General features: G+C 34.5%; 1 protein-coding gene across 1 annotated transcript in view; it reads right to left on the bottom strand.

Moving 5' to 3' along the window:
* Positions 1-4300, bottom strand: part of dhx57 (DEAH (Asp-Glu-Ala-Asp/His) box polypeptide 57) — a 33707-nt gene extending 29407 nt beyond the window's left edge. The window contains exons 1-3 of the mRNA XM_087278808.1: positions 4194-4300; positions 3448-3933; positions 2915-3118 (exon numbers count right to left, since the gene is read on the bottom strand). Coding sequence (XP_087134934.1) covers positions 2915-3118; positions 3448-3872 — 629 coding nt within the window. The 5' untranslated portion in view covers positions 3873-3933; positions 4194-4300. The remainder of the gene's footprint in view (positions 1-2914; positions 3119-3447; positions 3934-4193) is intronic.
* Between the last annotated feature and the right edge of the window lie 18297 nt (positions 4301-22597).

Below are 22597 nucleotides of genomic sequence, written 5' to 3' on the forward strand. Positions count from 1 at the left end.
CATTAGCGCTCATTTGTGCGCCCATAGACGTTCTGGTCTAAAAAGGAAGGCGTTCTGAGGTGGACCGCTGGCGCGTTGCTATTTTGAGAAACTATAATAGACTAACTGTTCATTAGACCAAAACTAACCCGGTCTAAACTCCGGCGCAGAGTTGCGCCTCGCTTAATACGCACAAGAGAGCAATAGGCAAATATCTTTACATATGAAAAAATTTAAATATTAAGGATATATATAGGATATAATAAGAATAGATATAGAATATAAATATAAAGGATTAAAATATTACAAAACATTATTTTCTAGCCTACATAAATATGAAAATCACTGCTTTTATGTCTTCTTCATCTCGGGAGGCTTTTTCAGTTCATTCATAACAATTTGCTTTTGTATGTTATTATTATTAGCAGTATTATTTATTATATCCATATTTATATTTGTTTTATTTAAAACAAACTTAGATTTGCCCACCTGTCAGGTTTTAGACCATATGGGCCACAGCATGTGTTTTAGGATATAACTCAGGTTTTCGAGCTCATTTTGTTATTATTGTTCATTTATTCATTTGCTGGAAATTAGAACTGAATTTAGAAATAGTTTTGAAACTAATATTTGCGCTTAACAAACAAAATTATTTATTTATAGACTAATTAATGTCTGTGCGTAAAGGTTTCCCTATCCAAGAGCAAATGTGAAAGTAGATCCATTACCTCTCATTCTCACACAGTAGATGCTCTGTTTAACAGTTTTCTGTTAAAAAAACTGTCAACTGTTAACTGTTTGCTTGTGAAATGCTCATTTTTTCCACTTAGACTTACTTTGCGTCCTGTAAATAGCGAATGCGCTCTTGGCGCAACGCAGCTGACTCTTAAAGGGAATGGGAGATGAGACTCTAATTGGTTTATTCTCAAAACACACTCATAACTCATTAAGAAAATAAACTCAACCCTTTTAGACCATGCGCCATGGCGCAAAGCAGGTTTTCCCGTCCTTAAATTAGCAAAAACGCGTTCTGACATGCCCTGAAAGCGTTTGCGCCCTGCGTTTTGTCTAGAGCCCTCAATGTTCATTTTTAGCTTGTATGGTTGTACAGTTCAAATAATTGTTCAGTTATTTACTGTTATCATTAAAAGAAACAAAATAACAACTAAAAGGTTGTTTTGATTATCACTGTATTGTATACTTACAGGTTGGGATGTTTGACTTTGTTTTGTTTTTGTAAGTTTTTGCATATCAGAAAATTAATCCTGGAAATTGTGATTAATTTAAGTCTATTCAATGGCCAAATAAAACCTTCAAATTAACAAATTAACACAAATTAACCATGACTCCTTGTGTTTGTGTCAGTGTCAGTCTTACCAGCCGCGCCACAACCCCAATACCCCCTCCCAAAAAAATCAACTGTAAACCTACAACACTGAGACTATTTTAGTAATTTATAAAACATTGATCATCTATAACAGTAGTTCTCAAACTGTGGTACGCATACCACTAGTGGTACGTAGGCTTCCTTCAATGGGTACGCGGAGGAATACTGAATAATGAAAGAAAAAAATGAATACAGTTTAAGCCTCTGACACGAACAATTACACTTATGTGATCAGCACCGGCTGCTCACATCAGGGTGCTTAGAATGTATACTTTAGTTCATCGCGGTATCAGATGCTAAGAATAGGAGCTAGATTATAGCTTAATTAAAGCATAGCTTAATTAAAGTTACACTGTAAAAAAAATGGCTGTGATTTCAACGGTAAAAAACTGTAAAAATGCTACAGTAAAAATCCGTAACCTGGTTAACAGTATGTTTCCTTAATATATACAGCGAATAACCGTAGCTGACAATGATAAATATTTCTTATAATAGGAAAAATCTGCCTCGTCATTATGGTGGTACTTGGAGAGACTATTTTTCTGAAGTGGTACTTGATGAAAAAAGCTTGAGAACCACTGATTTAAAATCTTACAATCTAGACCAGGGGTGGGCAAACTCGGTCCTGGAGGGCCGGTGTCCTGCACACTTTTGCTCCAAAACTAATCAAACACACCTGAACATGGTAATCAGTGTTTTCAAAATCACTAGAAATCTATAAGCAGGTGTGTTTGATTAGAGTTGGAGCTAAACCGTGCAGGACACCGGCCGTCCAGGACCGAGTTTGCCCACCCCTGATCTAGACAAAGTATCTGCACGCATAATTCTGTTAATGATAATAATTATACAATAAATCCATCATTACCATTTTTATTAGGCTTAATGTTCATTCGTTTTCTTTTTGGCTTAGTCCCTTCATTAATCCGGGGTCGTCGCAGTGGAATGAACCGCCAACTTATCCAGCACATGTTTTACGCAGCGGATGCCCTTCCAGCTGCAACCCATCTTTGGGAAAGACTTAATGTTTTAATTAATTAATTAATAGTTACCTTAATATACTTCAAAAATTATTTAGCATGCATGTTAAAATTCTACTGTACAATACTATATATTTTGTATATTGTTTACTCATACTGTATATTAAAAGTAAACTATAATATGAAATAACATGTAATTTACGAAAAGAAAAATATCATTCTTAAAATACACTTGATGATTCTCAATATTAATAATTTGTTAACATAATTTGATGGTATATGATATGTAAATTGGTCAAGTATTATTAAAAGGACACTGACCAGAAGCTTTTTTTTATCATGTGTCTTTCAAGAATACTTTAAGTAGTCTAAATAGAGCAGATGTTGGTCATTTAAGCATACTGATGTATTGTATAATTGTTATATCCCACAATGAAACACAGTTTTAAGTTTTAAACCCTAAAACACTGCCACTTTAATTTTAATGTAGAATTAATAGTAAGCATAGCTGCTTTTCAAAAACATAATACTGAACCTAATTATACAGGGTAATCTTCTAGCAACAGTATACCTGCACAGAGTTCCAAGAGCAAACAGCGAGATCACCGGTTCGGGTTTTTTGTGCTTTTCCTCAACAGGGTCTTCCATCCAGTCATCAGTCTCCGCATATTCTACTCCATCATCATGGGTTATCCAGTACTGACCTTCCTCTCGATGGTCCAGCTCATCATACTCCTCATCCTCTTCCTCCTCTCCACCTTCATAATCAGAGCCACTACATGACAAGAACACATTATTCAGCATTAAAAACTATGTAAACCAATATAAATGTCTGTTTGAGGAGTTGAGTGTAACTAGATAATAATACATGTTGCTATTGTTTTTTTATTTGATTAGAACATTTTGAATGCTTTGTTGGCTAAATAGACGAAACCAAAAATGTAATAGCCAATCATAGATTCTATTCAAACCAAATTTTGTAATGTTTTGATAGATCTTGAAATTAGTTGTTCGCATTGTGTTTTAAAATGATTGAATTATATGAACATAAAACTACTAAATAAATGGTGACTGCTGTTTCTATAGAAGCAAACACAAGTTCACCTGTTAGGGGTTTGATACTCCTGATTCTGAAGTTCCCGAAGAAGTTCTTTGACCTGTAGTTTGTTCTCTGACGTCATGTGAATCTTCTGCAAGGGAAGAGGCACTTGTTCTGATCTAAACCTGGATCTCTTCTCCTCGTCATCATCATGTTTTCTAGGTAGTCCCAGAGATCTTCCTCTGCCTCTTCCACCCTGAGCCCCGCGGACACCTCCACCTCTTGAACCTCTAGAGGAGGGAGGCTTGAATGAGCGACTGGGACCAAAATCCAGGCTGAAATCATCTCCATCATCCCAGCCTCCACTGGCAAATTTCTTGCCTCCACCTCCACCTCCACCTCCACCACCACCTCCTCCTCCTCTACCTCCCCTGGGTTTATTAAACCGGCCTCCACCCCGATTGGGTTTGCTCCTTCTCCTTCCACTCATGACTTCAGCTATCGTTTAGAGCATCCATGAATCACATAAATCAAGTGTTTTGAAGCACTTCCTGAAAAACATTATGTACAAAAGCAGCTTTTTAACAATTTAGAATATGTTTCTCATTTGAATTTCTTATCTGCCTTGATTTTATGTTGATGAAGATTGCAAGCATAAACAAATGTTCAAACGTGAAAACACAGTGACTCAACGTGTTATGAGTTATGATGACGTTTAAACGCTCACGTTAGTACATTACCGGCAGACTAACGTTACAAGTACAACAGCAGTTAAACTTATAATGATAATTGACAATGAAATCCAACTCACAAAACAAATTGAAGTTATACACGAATCTCTTGCTGTACAGTTACAGCTACTTTGGTATGATTGTGAAAATGAAAGGTGGAATTTTGCAGCAAGTGGAGTGCTTCAACAGGAAACATGCTTCGTTTTCAAAATAAAGGTGTTTTGTTACAAAATAAAAGCTTTAAGTCTTTGAATTATCTTCGCTGCTGTATTTTGAAATGAATAACCGAAATTTCACATAAATTCTCTAAAGATACCATTCACATACTTAGAACTATATAAAGTTTCCTCTGTCTTCAAAAACTAAAGAAGTTCAAATTAAAAGGATATTGCCGTCAAGTGAAAATAAAATTATTTAAATTAGATTTAAATTTGAGTCTATTAATGTATGTTACACAACAAATCATTTGTTTTTGTTTTTTCAATGTATGTTTGTGGATGCATTATGGTCAGATGTTTATGACAGTCTTTACTCAAAGATTCCACACCTCAGGATCTTTAATGTAAATTACATCATTTACACACACACATATATATATATATATATATATATATATATATATATATATATATATATATATATATATATATATATATATATATATATATAAGTGAAAATACTAGTGTTTTCTTTCCTATCTTCATAGCAGGGTTATTTTATATTGAAGAATAGCCTTGTTTATAATGGAACAAATAAAATATCTTATGTTCTTTTTTCCAGACCTGCTGTGAGTGTTCCAATATAGGGTTAACTTCCCCATCCATAATAAATTGTAAAGATTTCTGAGATAGAGCATCAATAACACTGAATGGGAAAGTCAGAGTTTTCTCTATTTTCATCCAGCTTATACCCTCTACATTACCATAGTTTTACTTTTTTTTTTTTTTTACAGTTAAGTGTAAATCTTATTTTTAGGCCATGACTATACAATGTTAAGCTGTTAAGTTGAGCTGTATGTGAAATGACTGAACCTGAACTAGGTGGGTTGTATTTAAAAATAGCCATAAAGGTCATTCAGCTTCCTCGCGGGCGTCGCGGCTATTGCATTTGCTCATGAATTAAGGCATATAGCGTACTATAAGATCAATTTGTATATTCTGGTTATATTTGCATCACACATTTATCTTTTATTTCGTTTCTACTCTTTTAATAGTCTACTTTGTCACTTCCACTCTTGAATTATCATTAGCTTGCTAAAAAAGAACATCAATAAGTAATACTTGCTGGCAGCTATAGCTCTCTGCAACTCTCACATGATCGCCCGCTGAAGCTAAGCAGGTCTGCGCCTGGTCAGTACCTGGATAGGAGACCACATGGGAAAGCTAGGTTGCAGCTGGAAGTAGGGTTAGTGAAGCCAGCAGTGGGCGCTCAACCTGCTCTGTGTGGGTTCTAATGCCCCAGTATAGTGACGGGGACTCTAAACTGCTCAGTGAGCGCTGTCTTTCGGATGAGACTTTAAACTGAGGTCCTGACTCTCTGTGGTCGTTAAAAATCCCAGGATGTCCTTTGAAAAGAGTTGGGGTTTCACCCTGGCATCCTGGCCAAATCTGCCCACTGGCCTCTCTCTCCATCATGGCCTCCTAACCCTCCCCATATCATAATTGGCTTTAGCACTTAGACTGTCTTCTCTCCACCAATCAGCTGGTGTGGGGTCTGGCGTAAGGAATTATCATTATGCTTTAAAACATAAAAGCACATTGTTGCTTCGTCCACCACTGGCCTTTTGGATAACTAAGTGCCCCAAATAAAATGTCCTGCAGTTTTGAATTGCATCTGTAAAATGTATAGCCTGTATTGTATTGCACAGCCCAATCATAGAGGACTCACAACATTAAAAATATATAGGTTCAGCCGTCTAGAAAAGTGTCATCATGTTACATATGAGCAAGGAATTCAGTGTCTTGCTTAAAAGCTGTTTTTTTTTCTTCCTAGTGTCTCAACATGCTGCCAAACACTGCTAGCACTGCTCTAGCTCACTGCACTCCACTATTCGTAATGGTCCAATTACATTAGATAGACAGCTTTAGTAAAAGCTCTCTCAGAGGTTGCTGAGTTCACAGAATGAAGTCTTTTCAGTCCAGCAAATTATTTGTGAGTCATTTGTCATTTCTGAGTATTCTGGGTCTTTTAATCTCTGCTCATTTTCTACGCTCACAGCTTTAAATTACTTCTTTAAAGGTTTATTACATTACAGAACGACTTCTGCTGTTGTGTAAATGTTCACCATTCTGAATTTCTTAATATAAACATTATACAAAACCGTCAGTAATTTTGACTCAAATTTTGATATTAAATAGTTCTCCCATATTATGAACTTTGAATCTGATCACATTTATAGCCTAACAAGGTACATCAGACCCAAGACTAATGCAAAATGTGTGATTTAGATCAAATGTGAAACTATAACATGACTAAATTCATGTTTACTCTGAGTTTACTGATCATAATGGTCTGCAGGTGCTTGATGGTAACAGTTTTAGACTTGAACAACCTTCATGTCGACAGATGGGGGAGCTAGTTAACCAGAAGAGGTTGGCTGACTGATGCCAGACCAGATGAACTAACAGCACTACATAGTTGAAGTCAGAATTATTAGCCCCCCTGAATTATTTGCCCCTCTGTTTATTTTTCTTCTTCTTCAATTTCTGTTCAACAGAGAGAAGATTTTTTTTTTTAAACACATTTCTTAACATAATAGTTTTAATAACTCATTTCTAATAACTGATTTAATTTATCTTCGCCATGATGACAGTAAATAATATTTCACTAGATATTTTTCAAGACACTTCTATACAGCTTAAAGTGACATTTAAATGCTTAACTAGGTTAATTAGGTATATATATATTTGTTTTAAAGGCTAAAAGTCTTATTTTGGTGGTACATTAAGAGAGGTCATTCTGCTATTTGGGACACATGGAAATAATTATTGTGGGAGGGAAACATGCTTTAGTATGCTGTATTGTGACTTAGTAGATTACAATTCATGTGATGTGGTGAAGTTCAATTTTGGTCATTTAATCTAAGGTGTAGTTCTTGCCATTAACAAATCATTACCTATAACTTTTAATTCAAACTCCAATTTAGCCAATTTAAGGGAGTAGTTAAGTTTATGTTTTGGTATTGGGATGTAGAATATAATCGTGCACAATATGCAGTTTTTAAGTATAAATAAACAACTTGTATCTTAATAATAGGCTTGTATTATGCCACCAGTTAATAGTGAGACTTGATACTTAAACTGGTGTTACCAACATTTTTTAGCAGCCATTACTATGGTCTATTATATTATATTATATTATATTATATTATATTATATTATATTATATTATATTATATTATATTATATTATATTATATTATATTAATTTTATTATATTATATTATATTATATTAATTTTATTATATTATATTATATTATATTATATTATATTTTATTATATTATATTATATTACATTACATTACATTACATTACATAACATTACATTACATTATATTATATTATATTATATTATATTATATTATATTATATTATATTATTTTATTTTTATTTTTATTATATTATATTATATTATATTATATTATATTAATTTTATTATATTATATTATATTATATTATATTATATTAATTTTATTATATTATATTATATTATATTATATTATATTATATTATATTATATTATATTTTATTATATTATATTATATTACATTACATTACATTACATTACATAACATTACATTATATTATATTATATTATATTATATTTTATTATATTATATTATATTACATTACATTACATTACATTACATAACATTACATTACATTATATTATATTATATTATATTATATTATATTATATTATATCATATTATATTATATTATATTATATTAATTTTATTATATGATATTATATTATATTATATTATATTATATTATATTAATTTTATTATATTATATTATATTATATTATATTATATTATATTTTATTATATTATATTATATTACATTACATTACATTACATTACATAACATTACATTACATTATATTATATTATATTATATTATATTATATTATATTATATTATATTATATTATTTTATTTTTATTTTTATTATATTATATTATATTATATTATATTATATTATATTATATTATATTATATTACATTACATTACATTATATTATATTATATAATATTATTTTATTTTTATTTTTATTATATTATATTATATTATATTATATTATATTATTTTATTTTATTTTTATTTTTATTATATTATATTATATTATATTATATTATATTATATTATATTATATTATATTATTTTATTTTTATTTTTATTATATTATATTATATTATATTATATTATATTATATTATATTATATTATATTATATTATATTATATTATATTATATTATATTATATTACATTACATTATATTATATTATATAATATTATTTTATTTTTATTTTTATTATATTATATTATATTATATTATATTATATTATATTATATTATATTATATTATATTATATTATATTATATTATATTATATTATATTATATGTCGCCTCACAGCAAGAAGATCGCTGGTTTGAGCCTCGGCTGGCTCAGTTGGCATTTCTGTTTGGAGTTTGCATGTTCTCCCTGCGTTTGTGTGGGTTTTCTCCAGATGCTCCAGTATCCCCCACAGTCCAAGGACATGTGGTACAGGTAAATTAGTAAGGCTAAATTGTCCGTATAGTGTTTGAGTGGGAATGTGGATGTTTCCCAGGGATGGGTTGTGGCTGATAGGGCATCCGCGGCGTAAAAAAACGTTCTGGATAAGTTGGTGGTTCATTCCGCTGTGGCGACCCCAGATTAATAAGGGGACTATGCTGAAAAGAAAATGGATGAATTTATTCATTCATTCATTCATTTTCTTGTCGGCTTAGTCCCTTTATTAATCCGGGGTCGCCACAGCGGAATGAACTGCCAATTTATCCAGGAAGTTTTTACGCAGCAGATGCCCTTCCAGCCGCAACCCATCTCTGGGAAACATCCACACGCACATTAACACACACACTCATACACTACAGACAATTTAGCCTACCTACCCAATTCACCTGTACCGCATGTCTTTGGACCGTGGGGGAAACCGGAGCACCCGGAGGAAACCCACGCGAATGCAGGGAGAACATGCAAAAAATGAGGTTCGAACCAGCGAACTTCTTGCTGTGTGGCTACAGCACTACCTACTGCACCACTGCCTCACCTGAATTATATTATATTATATTATATTGCTGAAATAAAAGGCTTTTCTGTGTACTTTTGAACACAAATACACATTTAAAGTTAACATGAAATAAAAAAACTAAATATCTTATTTTTATATGTATGTTTGTCATAAATTATTATGCATCTGTCATATTAATTTGTACAAGTTAATTTGCCCTCATAATCTTTAATCAAATACCATAACCTTCCTTCCCTCCTCGAAGAGACTTTTCTTCGCTTCTTGACACATGGAACACCTTTAAGGCAGGGCTAATTCAGTCTCCCAAAAATCCAATCAGTTCCCAAAGAATAAATTGAAGCACCATATGCATTTTTTGTCTCATTTCAGAAACCAATCAATTTAGGGGGGGAAAAGGGACATACTTAACTTCATTTACATTGAATCAAGGACACCTTAAAATAAAGTGTAACCAAATATTAGCATTGTTTATTCTAATAGTTTGTATAGTCAGCATTTTTATGTATATATTTGTATAATTTTATTTATTATATGTTTTTTTTTATATAATTTAAGAGGCATCATAACCACCTGGTCGACGTTTTATCCATAGGCTATCATAATTATTTTAATTGCTTATTACTATTTATCAGAGTTGTGTCAGTATATTATTCAATGCAAGCATGTGCCAAAAAAAATTTATTTTCAAGGAGTGCTCCCGAAGCACATCTAAATATTCGACTATAATTATGACAGTAGCACATAAATTGATATCATAATAAAGTTAATTCATTAAATCTGTACTACATTGCAATTGTATTCATACAAATGTGTGATTCCAAACGTATTTAAACATGACAGATAGCCATGTTGAGTCAGAACTGTGTGGGAGTTCATGTATTGTGAATGACGACCACTCAACAGTGAGGATAACTGTAGTGGTGAGTTGGGGTCAAGAGACAAGGTCAAAAGTACAGGTCGGGGAAGTGCTGATTCTGGAACGGAAGTCGTGATTGATTTTGTGTACGTCAGAAAAGTAACAGAAAACGTATGTGGAATGTCCAAAGGCCTTCAGTGTTTTTAATGTCATCCATTTTCTTCATAGTAAACATTGTTTATTGATATTTCGCTGTAGTGAAAGAGACATAGCGCATTTAAATCAGAACAAGGGATGTTCACGATGGCATCTGTTTACTAGAGAAATCAGTGGAATTGAACTATATGTGATGAGAACTTTGAATATTATGAATTTACTAGCATCTGGAACATTCTGCTAAAGTGTGGGGAAGAGGGGGTGGTGAATGGGGACAAATACGGTAAAAGAGAGAGGATATTGTATCACTGCCTGTTCTAAAAACTGAACAACTGCTTATGTAACAACCTCTAGGAAAAAAAAAATGGGAAGGGAGCCATTTTCTCATACATTTAAACCAGTTGTTGAGTTTATTTTATCTTTGTAGGTCTTTCTTTTCTATCTGCAAGTCCTTATTTCGAGCTATCTATTTCGTTTTCATCCCTTGCGGATATCCTCTCTCGAAGCGTTGTTCTGTTTTTATAATGATAGTCCGTAACCTTTGGGCTTTCGTCACTTTATTTGGCCTCTTCCTGACTCTTCCTGTAGAAAAGGCAAAGGGCGTAGACGACCTTATGTAATTTCTTTGTGCTGCTTAGTGAAAACAATTAGTGGATACACATAATTATGACTGATGTATTTCAGCAAAATGTGGACCTGAAGTGTGGAATAATATTAAAAGCGTGTTGTTATATGTTTTCAGTAATTGATCTAAAGTTACAGAGAATTAAGTAACTAAAGTTAGAGAGAAATTAACAGAGAATGACACTGTCTTATTTTGAATGATGTATTTATCAGAGAATCACAGAAATAATGTATTATATTTTTATATATTTCAAATTAAGCTGCAGCAATTATTAACCCATTTAAGCCAGAAGTTCATAGTTGTCATTTTCCTTTTATAGTTAATTTTTTTTACATGTCATCCAAGTTTATTTCTTAATGAAATGCAAGCAAACAACCAAATAAAAGATTTCAAGAAAGAAAAAAAGAAATTGATTTATTTCTTGTCACGTGATTTCCCACCCCTAATTTCAGGATACAAAATGGAGGCAAACCCTCCCAATTAAAGGCAATTTTCATGTTAATAAAAATACTTTTATTTACAAAAACATATCAACATAATCACGAAGGTCTCTAGATTCATCCACACAAAACAAACCTTTCCAAGGAACTATAGTTTTGTGTATAGTTTGTCAAATGTTCAAGCAGCAACTATAGCTGTCAGACTGTAAAACCCAAAAAGTTAAGGTAACTCAAACTGTTTGAGGAAACTGATTGCAGCAAACAATTTAAGTTCAAAAACTAATCCTAATGAGTATTGTGAACTTGATTTGAGTAAACCAATAAATTTGAGCACAATGAAACATAATAAATGAAGAGAACTTAAACCAACTAAGTACTGTAAAATCCAATAAGTTAAGGCAACTCAAACCGTTTAAGGAATATATATATATATATATATATATATATATATATATATATATATATATATATATATATATATATATATATATATATATATATATATATATATATATATATATATATGTGTGTGCAGAGAGTTATTACAAATTATAAATTAATTATAAAATAAAAATTATAATTATTGACTTTTTACATTTTGCTTTTTTGACACACAATAGTCTGCTGGGGAAACTAATGAGTTTCAACGCTGTAAGACAAACTGATTATTTCTTTGTATTTTCATGAATAAAACAGATAATTTTGGGGGGTTTATGTCAGTATTTTTTTTTTTAAATAATAAATGTGTTTATGAATATGAATTGAAAGCGGTTGTTTTAAGTTAGGATGCCAAATGTTATATCCTTCTATTCAATCTTACATTGAATGGTGCTTACAACATATTCGCCCATCAGTAACTATAGTTGGTGCATATTCAGATGTGATTTTCTTGAAAAATAAAAAAACTGGAGAAAATAAATGCATTTTCATATAGGACACTATTAACATATGACATATGTTATATGCATGAAACCATTTTTAAAAACCTGGGCACAAATGTGTTAACAATTTTCAACAATAATTCTTAAACACCAAACCAGACTGAAGACTAAAATAACTGCTCAAAATTCATCTTTGTCATCACAGAATTATTATTATTATTATTATTATTATTATTATTATTATTATTATTATTATTATTATTATTATTATTATTATTTTATAATGCATCCAAATATTAAAATATTATTTACAATTGCACAAATATTGTAAACAATGCTGTTGTTTACTGTATTTTTGATCAAATAACTGATTCTTGGAGAGCACAAGCCCAAGTGTATGTTATCTTCAGAGGAAGAAGCTGCTGTATCTGAATGAAGATGGGAAGAAAGACCTATCTGACGCACTCCTGTAACACAGAGAGGAAATCAATTGTGACATCATTGTAGGCTGACATTAATCAAAAGCCCTATGTTCCATCTACGCTTCACCCCTCCACACCATCATTATAAGTAGCAATTAAATTAGTGATGCCCCGCTTGTTTTGAACTGGAAAACTCTCACTTGGATACACTGGCTCTCATTGAGGGTAAGGACAGAGTCGCCCACAGGCTGCCGGGTTTTCTGGGACAATGAGCACTGTGGGTCTGGGACAGGACGGCCTCAGAGGAGACGAGGTGATGTTGGGGGACATAAGGCAATCTCACAATTCCTGTCAAACACAGCAGGTGGATATACTATAGCACTACTAGATTTTACAGCATCAAGAGTTAAACTTCATTTTGACTGAAAAGGATCAAGGCCAGCCATTCTGATTGGCTGTTGCCATATGGTCACACAGTGGAGAGTTGTTGACTATGACAAGAGCAACTCTTGCCCATGTCAAAGTCCTGCTAATTTAAACCCATTCGGTTGATAAAGACAAGGTCACGCTTGTTTAAATTGGCAATTGGAACATAAATAAATGTTCCAATTTTACTCAATGACTTTTTCAGATTTTCAATGACCGTATGAACCCTGTTTAAACAATATCATTATAATCAACCATAATAAATTATTTGCTACACTTTAATGGTCACTTTTTTTGCAGTAGATAGACTATTTTGAACAAAAACAATGATCTCAAGGATCTCCCCACAGCCATATCACCCTGCAGCCCAAGACCGGTTACTCACTGAAGCTAAGCAGGGCTGAGCCTGGTCGGTACCTGGATGGGAGACCACTAGGAAACACTAGGTTGCTGTTGGAAGTGGTGTTAGTGAGGCCGCAAGGGGGCGCTCAACCTGTGGTCTGCGTAAGTCCTAATACATAATAAAGTCCTAATAAGTCCTAATACCCCAGTAAAAGTGAAGGGGACACTACACTGTCAGTGGCCGTATGTTGTGTGGTGGTGTGGAGAGACCCCCCCCCCCTCTCATGATTGTGAAGCGCTTTGGGTGTATGGCCATACACAATAAATGTGCTATATAAATACACATTACATTACTTTACATTAAATTACACTGTATTTCCTGTTTTATTTGTTTAATTTCTGTAGCTTCCGAGAAACCAAAAAGAGCCACAGACTGATCAATAGTGTTATGATAGCTCTTTTAACATTAAGTTATGATTAAATTTCCTCTTGTTTCAGCTATAAAAAAATGTTCATGGGCCGATGACATGACCACATTGAAATTGTCTATACAGACATGTTGACATAAAGGTGATATAGAAAGCTGCATCCCATTTATCTTTAAGCTTTTTAAAGAAGAATTTTTATTCTCTAAAAAGTGTGTAGAAAATATGTAAACCCGTATAAACAGATATACTTGTCCCCTAAGTTTTAGGAACAACAAATAATAACTTGACTTCTAGTTGATCATTTGATATCAGAATAGGCTTATATGAAAGGCAAAGGCCTGCAGGTTATGCTTATTTTACCTAAATAAAATATGATCATGCCTTGATTTTTTAATTTAACTCTAATCACCTTTACTTTTACATTTGCGTGATGGTTTGTTTAATACAGCTGAGTGGTTATAGTTGACGTGCAGCGTTTGGAAGTGCAGCCACGGGTAGGTCTGTATTTTACAGTGAGGCTCCTTTTGCACAGAGTTCGAATCAATGACTGAAAACGGGAAATGCCATTACACTAATCTTTTTTTATCTAAAACATATTTAATAATGAAATCAAATAATTATAGTACAATAATTAAGTTAATTTGAAGTAAATCTCGCAGCCCACCTGCAGGATTGCTGAGGCCCACTAGTTGAGAATCACTGACTTAGACAACAATTAAAAAAACGAGCAATTTAAAAAACGACCTGTACGTTTACCTTCTACCACGTGTTGGGGATACGGGGGTCTTGTGAAATTTTACCTCACGTTATCAAAAAGTTTCACATTTGCAAGTACATTTGTTCACTGCATAGAGCCCTGAAAAAAGTACAAAGGTACAAAATAAATATGTTATTTTAGCAGTTCTTTCTCTGGCATATTTGATCATCCAACAGTGTGTTCTGAACACTGCCGAAATAGGCAGATGGTGGAATAAGTGGAACTAAGTACAGTGGTCTATATAAATCCAACCCATTATACTGCATTACAAATGAGCACAGGGAATTCACCGTCTTGCTTAAGCTAATTATCATTGTCCCAACATGCTGGCAATCACCTAAAACGTCGCTCCAACTGACTGCACTATTTGTAATGGTCCAATTACAACAAGACAGACAGCTTAGAAAAAGCTCCGTCCCATAGCGAAAAGGTTGTTGAGTTCACAAAAATGAAGCATTTTGAGTTCAGCGAATTTAGAGAACTTTTTGTGTGTCATTTGATATTTTTGAATATTTTAAGGTATTCTTAACTTCACAATTGCAAAATTAAGTTTTGAGATTGGTTTCCTGACAAACACCCACTCCAAATTCAAACTGTATTACGATTACTTATTATTGCATTCAAAACAACATACATATGTGTTCTGTTTATATTTATTATGTGTCTATAAATGCACACATTATATTTGTTTATATTTCATTCATTCATTCATTTTCTTGTCGGCTTAGTCCCTTTATTAATCTGGGGTCGCCACAGCGGAATGAATCGCCAACTTATCCAGCAAGTATTTATGCACCGAATGCCCTTCCAGTCGCAACCTATCTCTGGGAAACACTCATACAGTAAGGTCAATTTAGCCTACCCAATTCACCTGTACCGCATGTTTTTGGACTGTAGGGGAAACCGGAGCACCCGAAGGAAACCCATGCAAATGCAGGGAGAACATGCAAACTCCACACAGAAACGCCAACTGAGCCGAGGCTCAAACCATCGACCCAGCGACCTTCTTGCTGTGAGGCGACAGCTCTACCTACTGCGCCACTGCTTCGCCTTGTTTATTTTTATGTAACAGAAATTATATTAAAATAAATATTTTTGGTTTTGTATAGTTTTTTCATTATTTATATAGTATACAGTTAACAAATATACCGTGTACCAACATAAAATATGCAAAACAATATTTTATTTTAATGTGAATAATTGTTAATTGTTTGACAGCTAATAACAATATTCGTATTATACTATGCAATTGTACTCAATCAAACAATAAAGCAATTTTTAATCAATTACAACCAAAATTCTGAAAAAGTTTGGGATTGTTTTTGTAAAACGCAATAAAGTCAAGAATTGTTTTTTCAATAGAATCAAAAATTACAATGGGATATTCAGTAGCACATCATTTCTGTGTTACAAATCCTTTTTTTCATTGGTCTTAATATGAATATTCTAAAAATGAATATTCTGATTTTCCGAGATTGTAAATGTTGTATTCATTAGCTGTAAGCTATAATCAACACAATTAAAAGAAAAAAACACTCGTAATAAATTAGTTTGTGTGTTGTGAATCTATAAATGATTATATGATTAATTACACTTTAATTCCTAGATGTGTTTTCATGTGTTTAAATACATCCAACCCATTATAACTTTATATAATAACTTTATAATAACTTTAAATACATCTCTGCCTATTGTTAAGTATGATGATAATTTAGCCTATATTTCTAACTAAGGGGATTTTTTTTTTTTCGGTGGATTAAAACCTTCTACCAAAAAGTGGCCTACGTTACATTAGCATGTACATTTAAACCCAAGCCCAATTCTATTTTTGTATTTTTGGGCAGCCCTTTGTCACCAATTCTGTTATGAACTGAACTTTTCAATAGTATCTGGATGCAGCCTTTATGATACAAGCTAAGACTGCATCACTCAGCGATGCAATGTCAGACACAATGCACTCAAATGATGCTAGTGTAGTCACTGTGACGAGTAGGGTTAGGGGTGGGGTTTGGTGAGCTCATTAAAAAGCATTGGATGCAGCCCATTTTGCACTGCACCAGGGGCCTCATGTACGAAGACTTGCGTGGAAATCTTACTAAAACATTGCGTACGCACAAAGCTGTAAATGTGCGTACGCAGAAAAAAATTCAGATGTATGAAACACTGCGTACGCCGAATCTCACGCATATTCTTTTGTACATCTGAATGAACGTGAAACTGAGCGCAACATGCAGGAGCACAAAACCCCTCCCTGCCTCCTCCCTCGTATGAATATGCTAATGACTATGCTAATGGAAAAACCCAACGAAAAAGCAATGGCAAAATCAAGCAAAAAGAGAAACTTTGAACAGAATGTGAATTGGAGGTGCTGCTTTCGGAGGTAGACCGGAGAAAAGCGGTGTTATTTGCAAGTTTGTTGTCCGGAATTAACAACAAAAGAAAAAAAATAGAGTGGGAGAGTTTAGCTGATGCGGTTAATACAGTTGGGTCTGAACATCGCACTGAATGCATTAAAAAAAGAAATAGTCTGGTTTATATCTGTAAAATGTTGAAGGGCACTTAACAGTCTCAGTGGCGCTACTCGTAAGACGCATGTGATCATAAATTGATACGTTCGAGCATGAACTCGGCTCGAATCCAGCGTCTGATGAACTGTTTTTTCCCCCGCTACATATCAGATTTTGCCCACTATTTATCATGAGAAAGACAAGTAAGAATCATCAATAAGTTCATATCAATAAGCATCATATTTTATTTGCACATTTATTGAATGGAAATGTTTCTGATTCACGCATGCAAATTCATCTTCAGATAGTGTCTTTATAGCAATGTGCGTGTAGTAGATCGCTCAGATTACATGGGAAAACAGGCGACTGCTGCAAATTGTGCTTTAATGTTTAGCTGGTCAAATGTATGGTATGGAAACCTTATATACCTGCTGAACCCGTCTCATACAGCTGCCATTGCAAGGCTCAGACACTGTGTAGAGAGGAATTTAACACAACTGCCTCTAGGAGTCGCCAATGGAAATAAAACAGACACGCATAAAAAATGTGCGTACGCCAGCCAGAAAGCTGCCGTGAAGCTGCGCACATTCCCACGTTCAGTTCATTGTTAGTAAATCCAAACGTGAGCGATTCTAAACGTGAAACCTGGCGTACGCAAAGTTTTTGTGCGTACGCAGCGTTGATACATGAGGCCCCAGGTCTGCAGCCAGTCCCCTCTCGAACTTTTATGAACAGAATTTTTAAAGCACAGTCTTGGGCTGTAGGGGGTTCAGTTCAGCAACCACAAGATTTCATCTCTGTTATTCGCACACAGTTTTGTTCTGTTCAAAATCGATTTTGTTTTGTTCTGTCTACCATGGACCTTAGCATGCAATGGGGCAGTTTGCTGCCTAGTATGACACATTTGGGATGGAAATCAGCACCTCCAAGTCCGAGGCTATGGTGCTCCACCAAAAAAAGGTCGTTTGCCATCTCCACGTTGGAGTAAAGTCCTTATCCCAGGTGGAGTTCAAGTATCTTGGGGTTTTGTTCATGAGTGAGGGAAGGATGGAACGGGAGATTGACAGGTGGATTGGTGCAGCAGCAGCAGTAAGGCGGTCGATGCATTGGTCTGTTGTGTAAAGAGGGAGCTAATTCGAAAGGCAAAACTCTTGATGTACCGGTCAATCTACGTTCCTACTCTCACCTATGGTCATGAGGTTTTGGTCATGACCAAAAAAACAAGATCCCGAATTCAAGCAGCCGAAATGAGTTTCCTTCGCAGGGTGGCAGTGTGCACCATTATAGGTGAGCAGCTCTGTCATCTGGGAGGAGCTCCGTGTAGAGCCGCTGCTCCTCCACATCAAGAAAAGTCAGCTGATGTTGCTCGGCCATCTGTTTCGGATGCCTCTTGGACGCCTACCTAGGGAGGTGTTTCAGGCGTTTTCCACCGAGAGAAGGCCTGGGGGAAGACCCAGGACAGGCTGGAGGGACTATGTCTCTCGGCTAGGAACGCCTCAGCATCCCCCCCGGAGGAGCTTGAGAAAGTGTCTGGGGAGAGGGAAGTCTGGGGATCTCTCCCAAGACTGCTGCCCCCACGACCAGCCCCAGAAAAGCGGACAAACATGAGATGAGATCAATGCACTATATGACTCCTTTAAAAGAAAGTTGCATCAGTCATGAATCAGTAAACTACCTCAAGTTGATTTTTAGTAAATAACAGTGTAGTGTGGTCTGCTGATCTGTTAAGATGCTCATTTATGATGTAGTTTTATTCAGTTGCAAAAAAAATAAACAAGAAAATGGGTTGTTTTTGAAAATTAATGTTGTGTTCCACAGAAAGACAGTAATTCATGCAGTATATGTATGTATGTTTATGTGCATTTATATATGATATGTGTACTATGATAGAATATACAGTGGGGGAAGCAGTGGCAGCTTAAAGACGCCTCTCATATGGAGAATGAAGTCACGCATTGCTCAGGTGTGATTTTTGTCACAGACTTCAACAGAGTGTACAAATCTTGATGGTTCTGTGGGTTTCGTCTACCAAATCTTTTCTTTATTTTGTATTTTCTATTGGATCTATGTCAGGTGATTGGCTGGGCCATTCCACAGCTTGATTTTATTTCCTGAAACCATTTTCAGAGTTTCTTTGGCTGTGTTTTGGATCATTGTCTTTCTGAAATGTCCACCCTGGTTTCCCTAATGTTGATGTTGGACTGAAGCAGCTAATATTAATTTACAATGATGAAAGGCAGAGAGGTGAAGCAGTGGCGCAGTAGGTAGTGCTGTCGCCTCACAGCAAGAAGGTCGCGGGTTCGAACTTCGGCTCAGTTGGCGTTTCTGTGTGGAGTTTGCATGTTCTCCCTGCCTTCGCGTGGGTTTCCTCTGGGTGCTCTGGTTTCCCCCACAGTCCAAAGACACGCGGTACAGGTGAATCAGGTAGGCTAAATTGTCCGTAGTGTGTGTGTGTGTGTGAATGTGTATGTTTCCCAGAGATGGGTTGCGGCTGGAAGGGCATCCGCTGCGTAAAAACTTGCTGGATAAGTTGGCGGTTCATTCCGCTGTGGCGACCCCGGATTAATAAAGGGACTAAGCCGACTAGAAAATGAATGAATGAAAGGCAGAGGATTGCTGAAGAGCTACTTAGAGATTTCAGCTGCTGTCTGGGCTTTCACTGCCTTTTTACACCTCCCTTTCTTCATGGGTTCAATACTTTTTTCTTGTGTCATTTCATTTTATTACACAATTTAATTTGTAAACTAATTAGATTCGGTTTGTTTTCTTTTCAAATATGTAATTCTTTATAACTTTATTTTTATTTGAGATGAACGCACACGCACACGCACACGCACATTTAAAAAAATAAATAAAAATAAAAACTAAAAACCCCACCCCATCCTCTTCCAGCAGTCCGCTCATCTGAGACCTACAACACAAACACTGTACATTGAGGATATTTATAATAAGTTTCAAATATAGATGTAAATAAAAAAAGACTTAATGTCAAAAACTCCACAATAAGTTCAGACTTCCTCATCTGATGTGGAGAGACCAGCTTGCTGAGCAAAGCCTTTAGGAGGTGAATCTCAAGTCTGGCCTTGGTTTGCTGCAGTTTGGTCAGAGTCAGTTGTTCCTCTACCAGATGAAGCTGTGCTTCTGCTCTTTCAGTATCTTTTTGCAATTGTTGAAAGAGATTTCAAAAATCAGTGATTGCCATTCTTTGCATTTTCTTTTTGGTTATTCTGTAATTGCATGCATCACTAATAAATATTCTAAAAACAAAAATATTTTCCATTGTGATGAATATATATATATATATATATATATATATATATATATATATATATATATATATATATATATATATATATATATATATATATATATATATATATATATATATACAGTATATATCAATTATTGACAGAATAAAATGTATTGTTTTTGGTCAATTTTGACAGCTGTTTGGGGGACTGTTTTATGAGGCCAAGCTATTTCTTCTTTGCTGAAGGCCTATACTGAAACGCTGAATACGTTAAAGCCAATAATCACTATAGCCTGACAGATGAACAAATAAAATTAAAACTTTATGAATAAATAGTCTATCTCGTAAGATCCAAAAATACAATTATTTAATACATTTTTTTAAGTTTTCATTAAATTTTGGGCATGGAATCCACACTAAATCCACCCTTCTGATGAGATCAGTTTAATCCATGTTTTTTGGATCAAAGTGATCCAAATCCTACAAAAAAGGTCTGAAAAACCCAAAGTAAAGATTTGATCCGGATCAAAACCAAGATTAGATTACGTGATCTAATCCGATTAGGTAATCCGTTTTTTCTTTTGAAAAACCCATTTTCAAGATTTGATCCAATCCCTTATCCAAAATCCTAGTGGATTACTTTTGAAAAACCGGGCCCTGGTGAAAATTTAAGTGAAGATTTAAGTCAACAGCAGCTTCATAAATATGTTTTCTGAGAAAAATGGTGACATGTTGAACACATTTCCATTACATATATTGTGATATCTGATATATGTGATATGTTTACCTTCTACAATTATGTAGATTTATTTATTCATTTTCTTGTCGGCTTAGTCCCTTTATTAATCCGAGGTCGCCACAGCGGAATGAACCGCCAACAAGTTTTTACGCAGCGGATGCCCTTCCAGAAGCAATCCAACTCTGGAAAACATCCACACACACATACACACATTCATACACTACGGACAATTTAGCCTACCCAATTCACCTGTACCGCATGTATTTAGACCGTGGAGGAAACCGGACCACCCGGAGGAAACCCATGCAAACTCAGGGAGCACATGCAAACTCCACACAGAAACGCCAACTGAGCCGAGGCTCAGTAACTGGAAATGTGTGTGCAGTTGGGAGTGTGCATGTGGAAATCTTCATTATTTTTAAAAGGCTTATTTCTCAGCCAATTGTGCAATACTACTGGTAGCCGCTGTTTTGGACTGTTAAAGAAAGAGGAAGTCCCATGGCCTGATTTGGCAGACCCTCCTATTTTCCTGCACTTTGTTTTCTTGTACACTAGAAGGATCAGAAATCTCTGTATCAACTGATCCAAAAATGAAATCTTTGTAGTTGGGGAAAGAGTGGAAGTCTGGCTTTCGTAAGGAGTCTGGTCCTGTGTCCATGGGAAGGAAGAGACACACAAAGCCTCAAGGAGGGGATTGTTATGGTTGAGATGCTTGCGTTTGCCCCTGACGAGGGTGAAGTTTGGGCTTGCGTTGGACCTCTAAACAGTGGCACTGCTGAAAAACATGAGCCTGGGGGAAAATGCAAGAGGAAGATTATAGTTTCTCTACGCTAAATTGCTTATTTTCTATAATTTAATCCAATGTTTTTCCTTTTCAATTACTCCCAGTATAAACACTGATTAAGCATGGCTTTATTTTATTATCAAGTGTTTGTGTCTTATTGAAGCCAATGTCCAAGAGCTTCAGCTGCTTTACCAAAAGCCTGACATGCACAATTTGTTTCAAAACTGCATCAAACTATATGTTTACAATGTGTGTCTTTTAATATTTACTGTTCCAAAGTAATACCAGAAGTATGTGTACCTTAAAGTATGTACCATTGTGGTAACAAAGATCACAGAGTATGTCAGAGAACTAGCGAATTACTACAGATTACATCGCCTAACATAGTATTGACAATGTATTTCCTAAAAATAGTGGTCAAAGGTTTGCAGTATTTTTTATGTAATGCTTTATTCATTAATCATGTTTTTTATGCACAAAATGGTTGTTTTTTTTTTTTTTTATATATAATTTTTTTTGATTATTAAAATTAAATCAAGGGCTGCACGGTGGCGCAGTGGGTAGCACAATTGCCT

This window comes from Danio rerio, chromosome 13 (assembly GCF_052040795.2).
Source record: "Danio rerio strain M-AB ecotype USA chromosome 13, GRCz13ab, whole genome shotgun sequence".
NCBI lineage: Eukaryota > Metazoa > Chordata > Actinopteri > Cypriniformes > Danionidae > Danio > Danio rerio.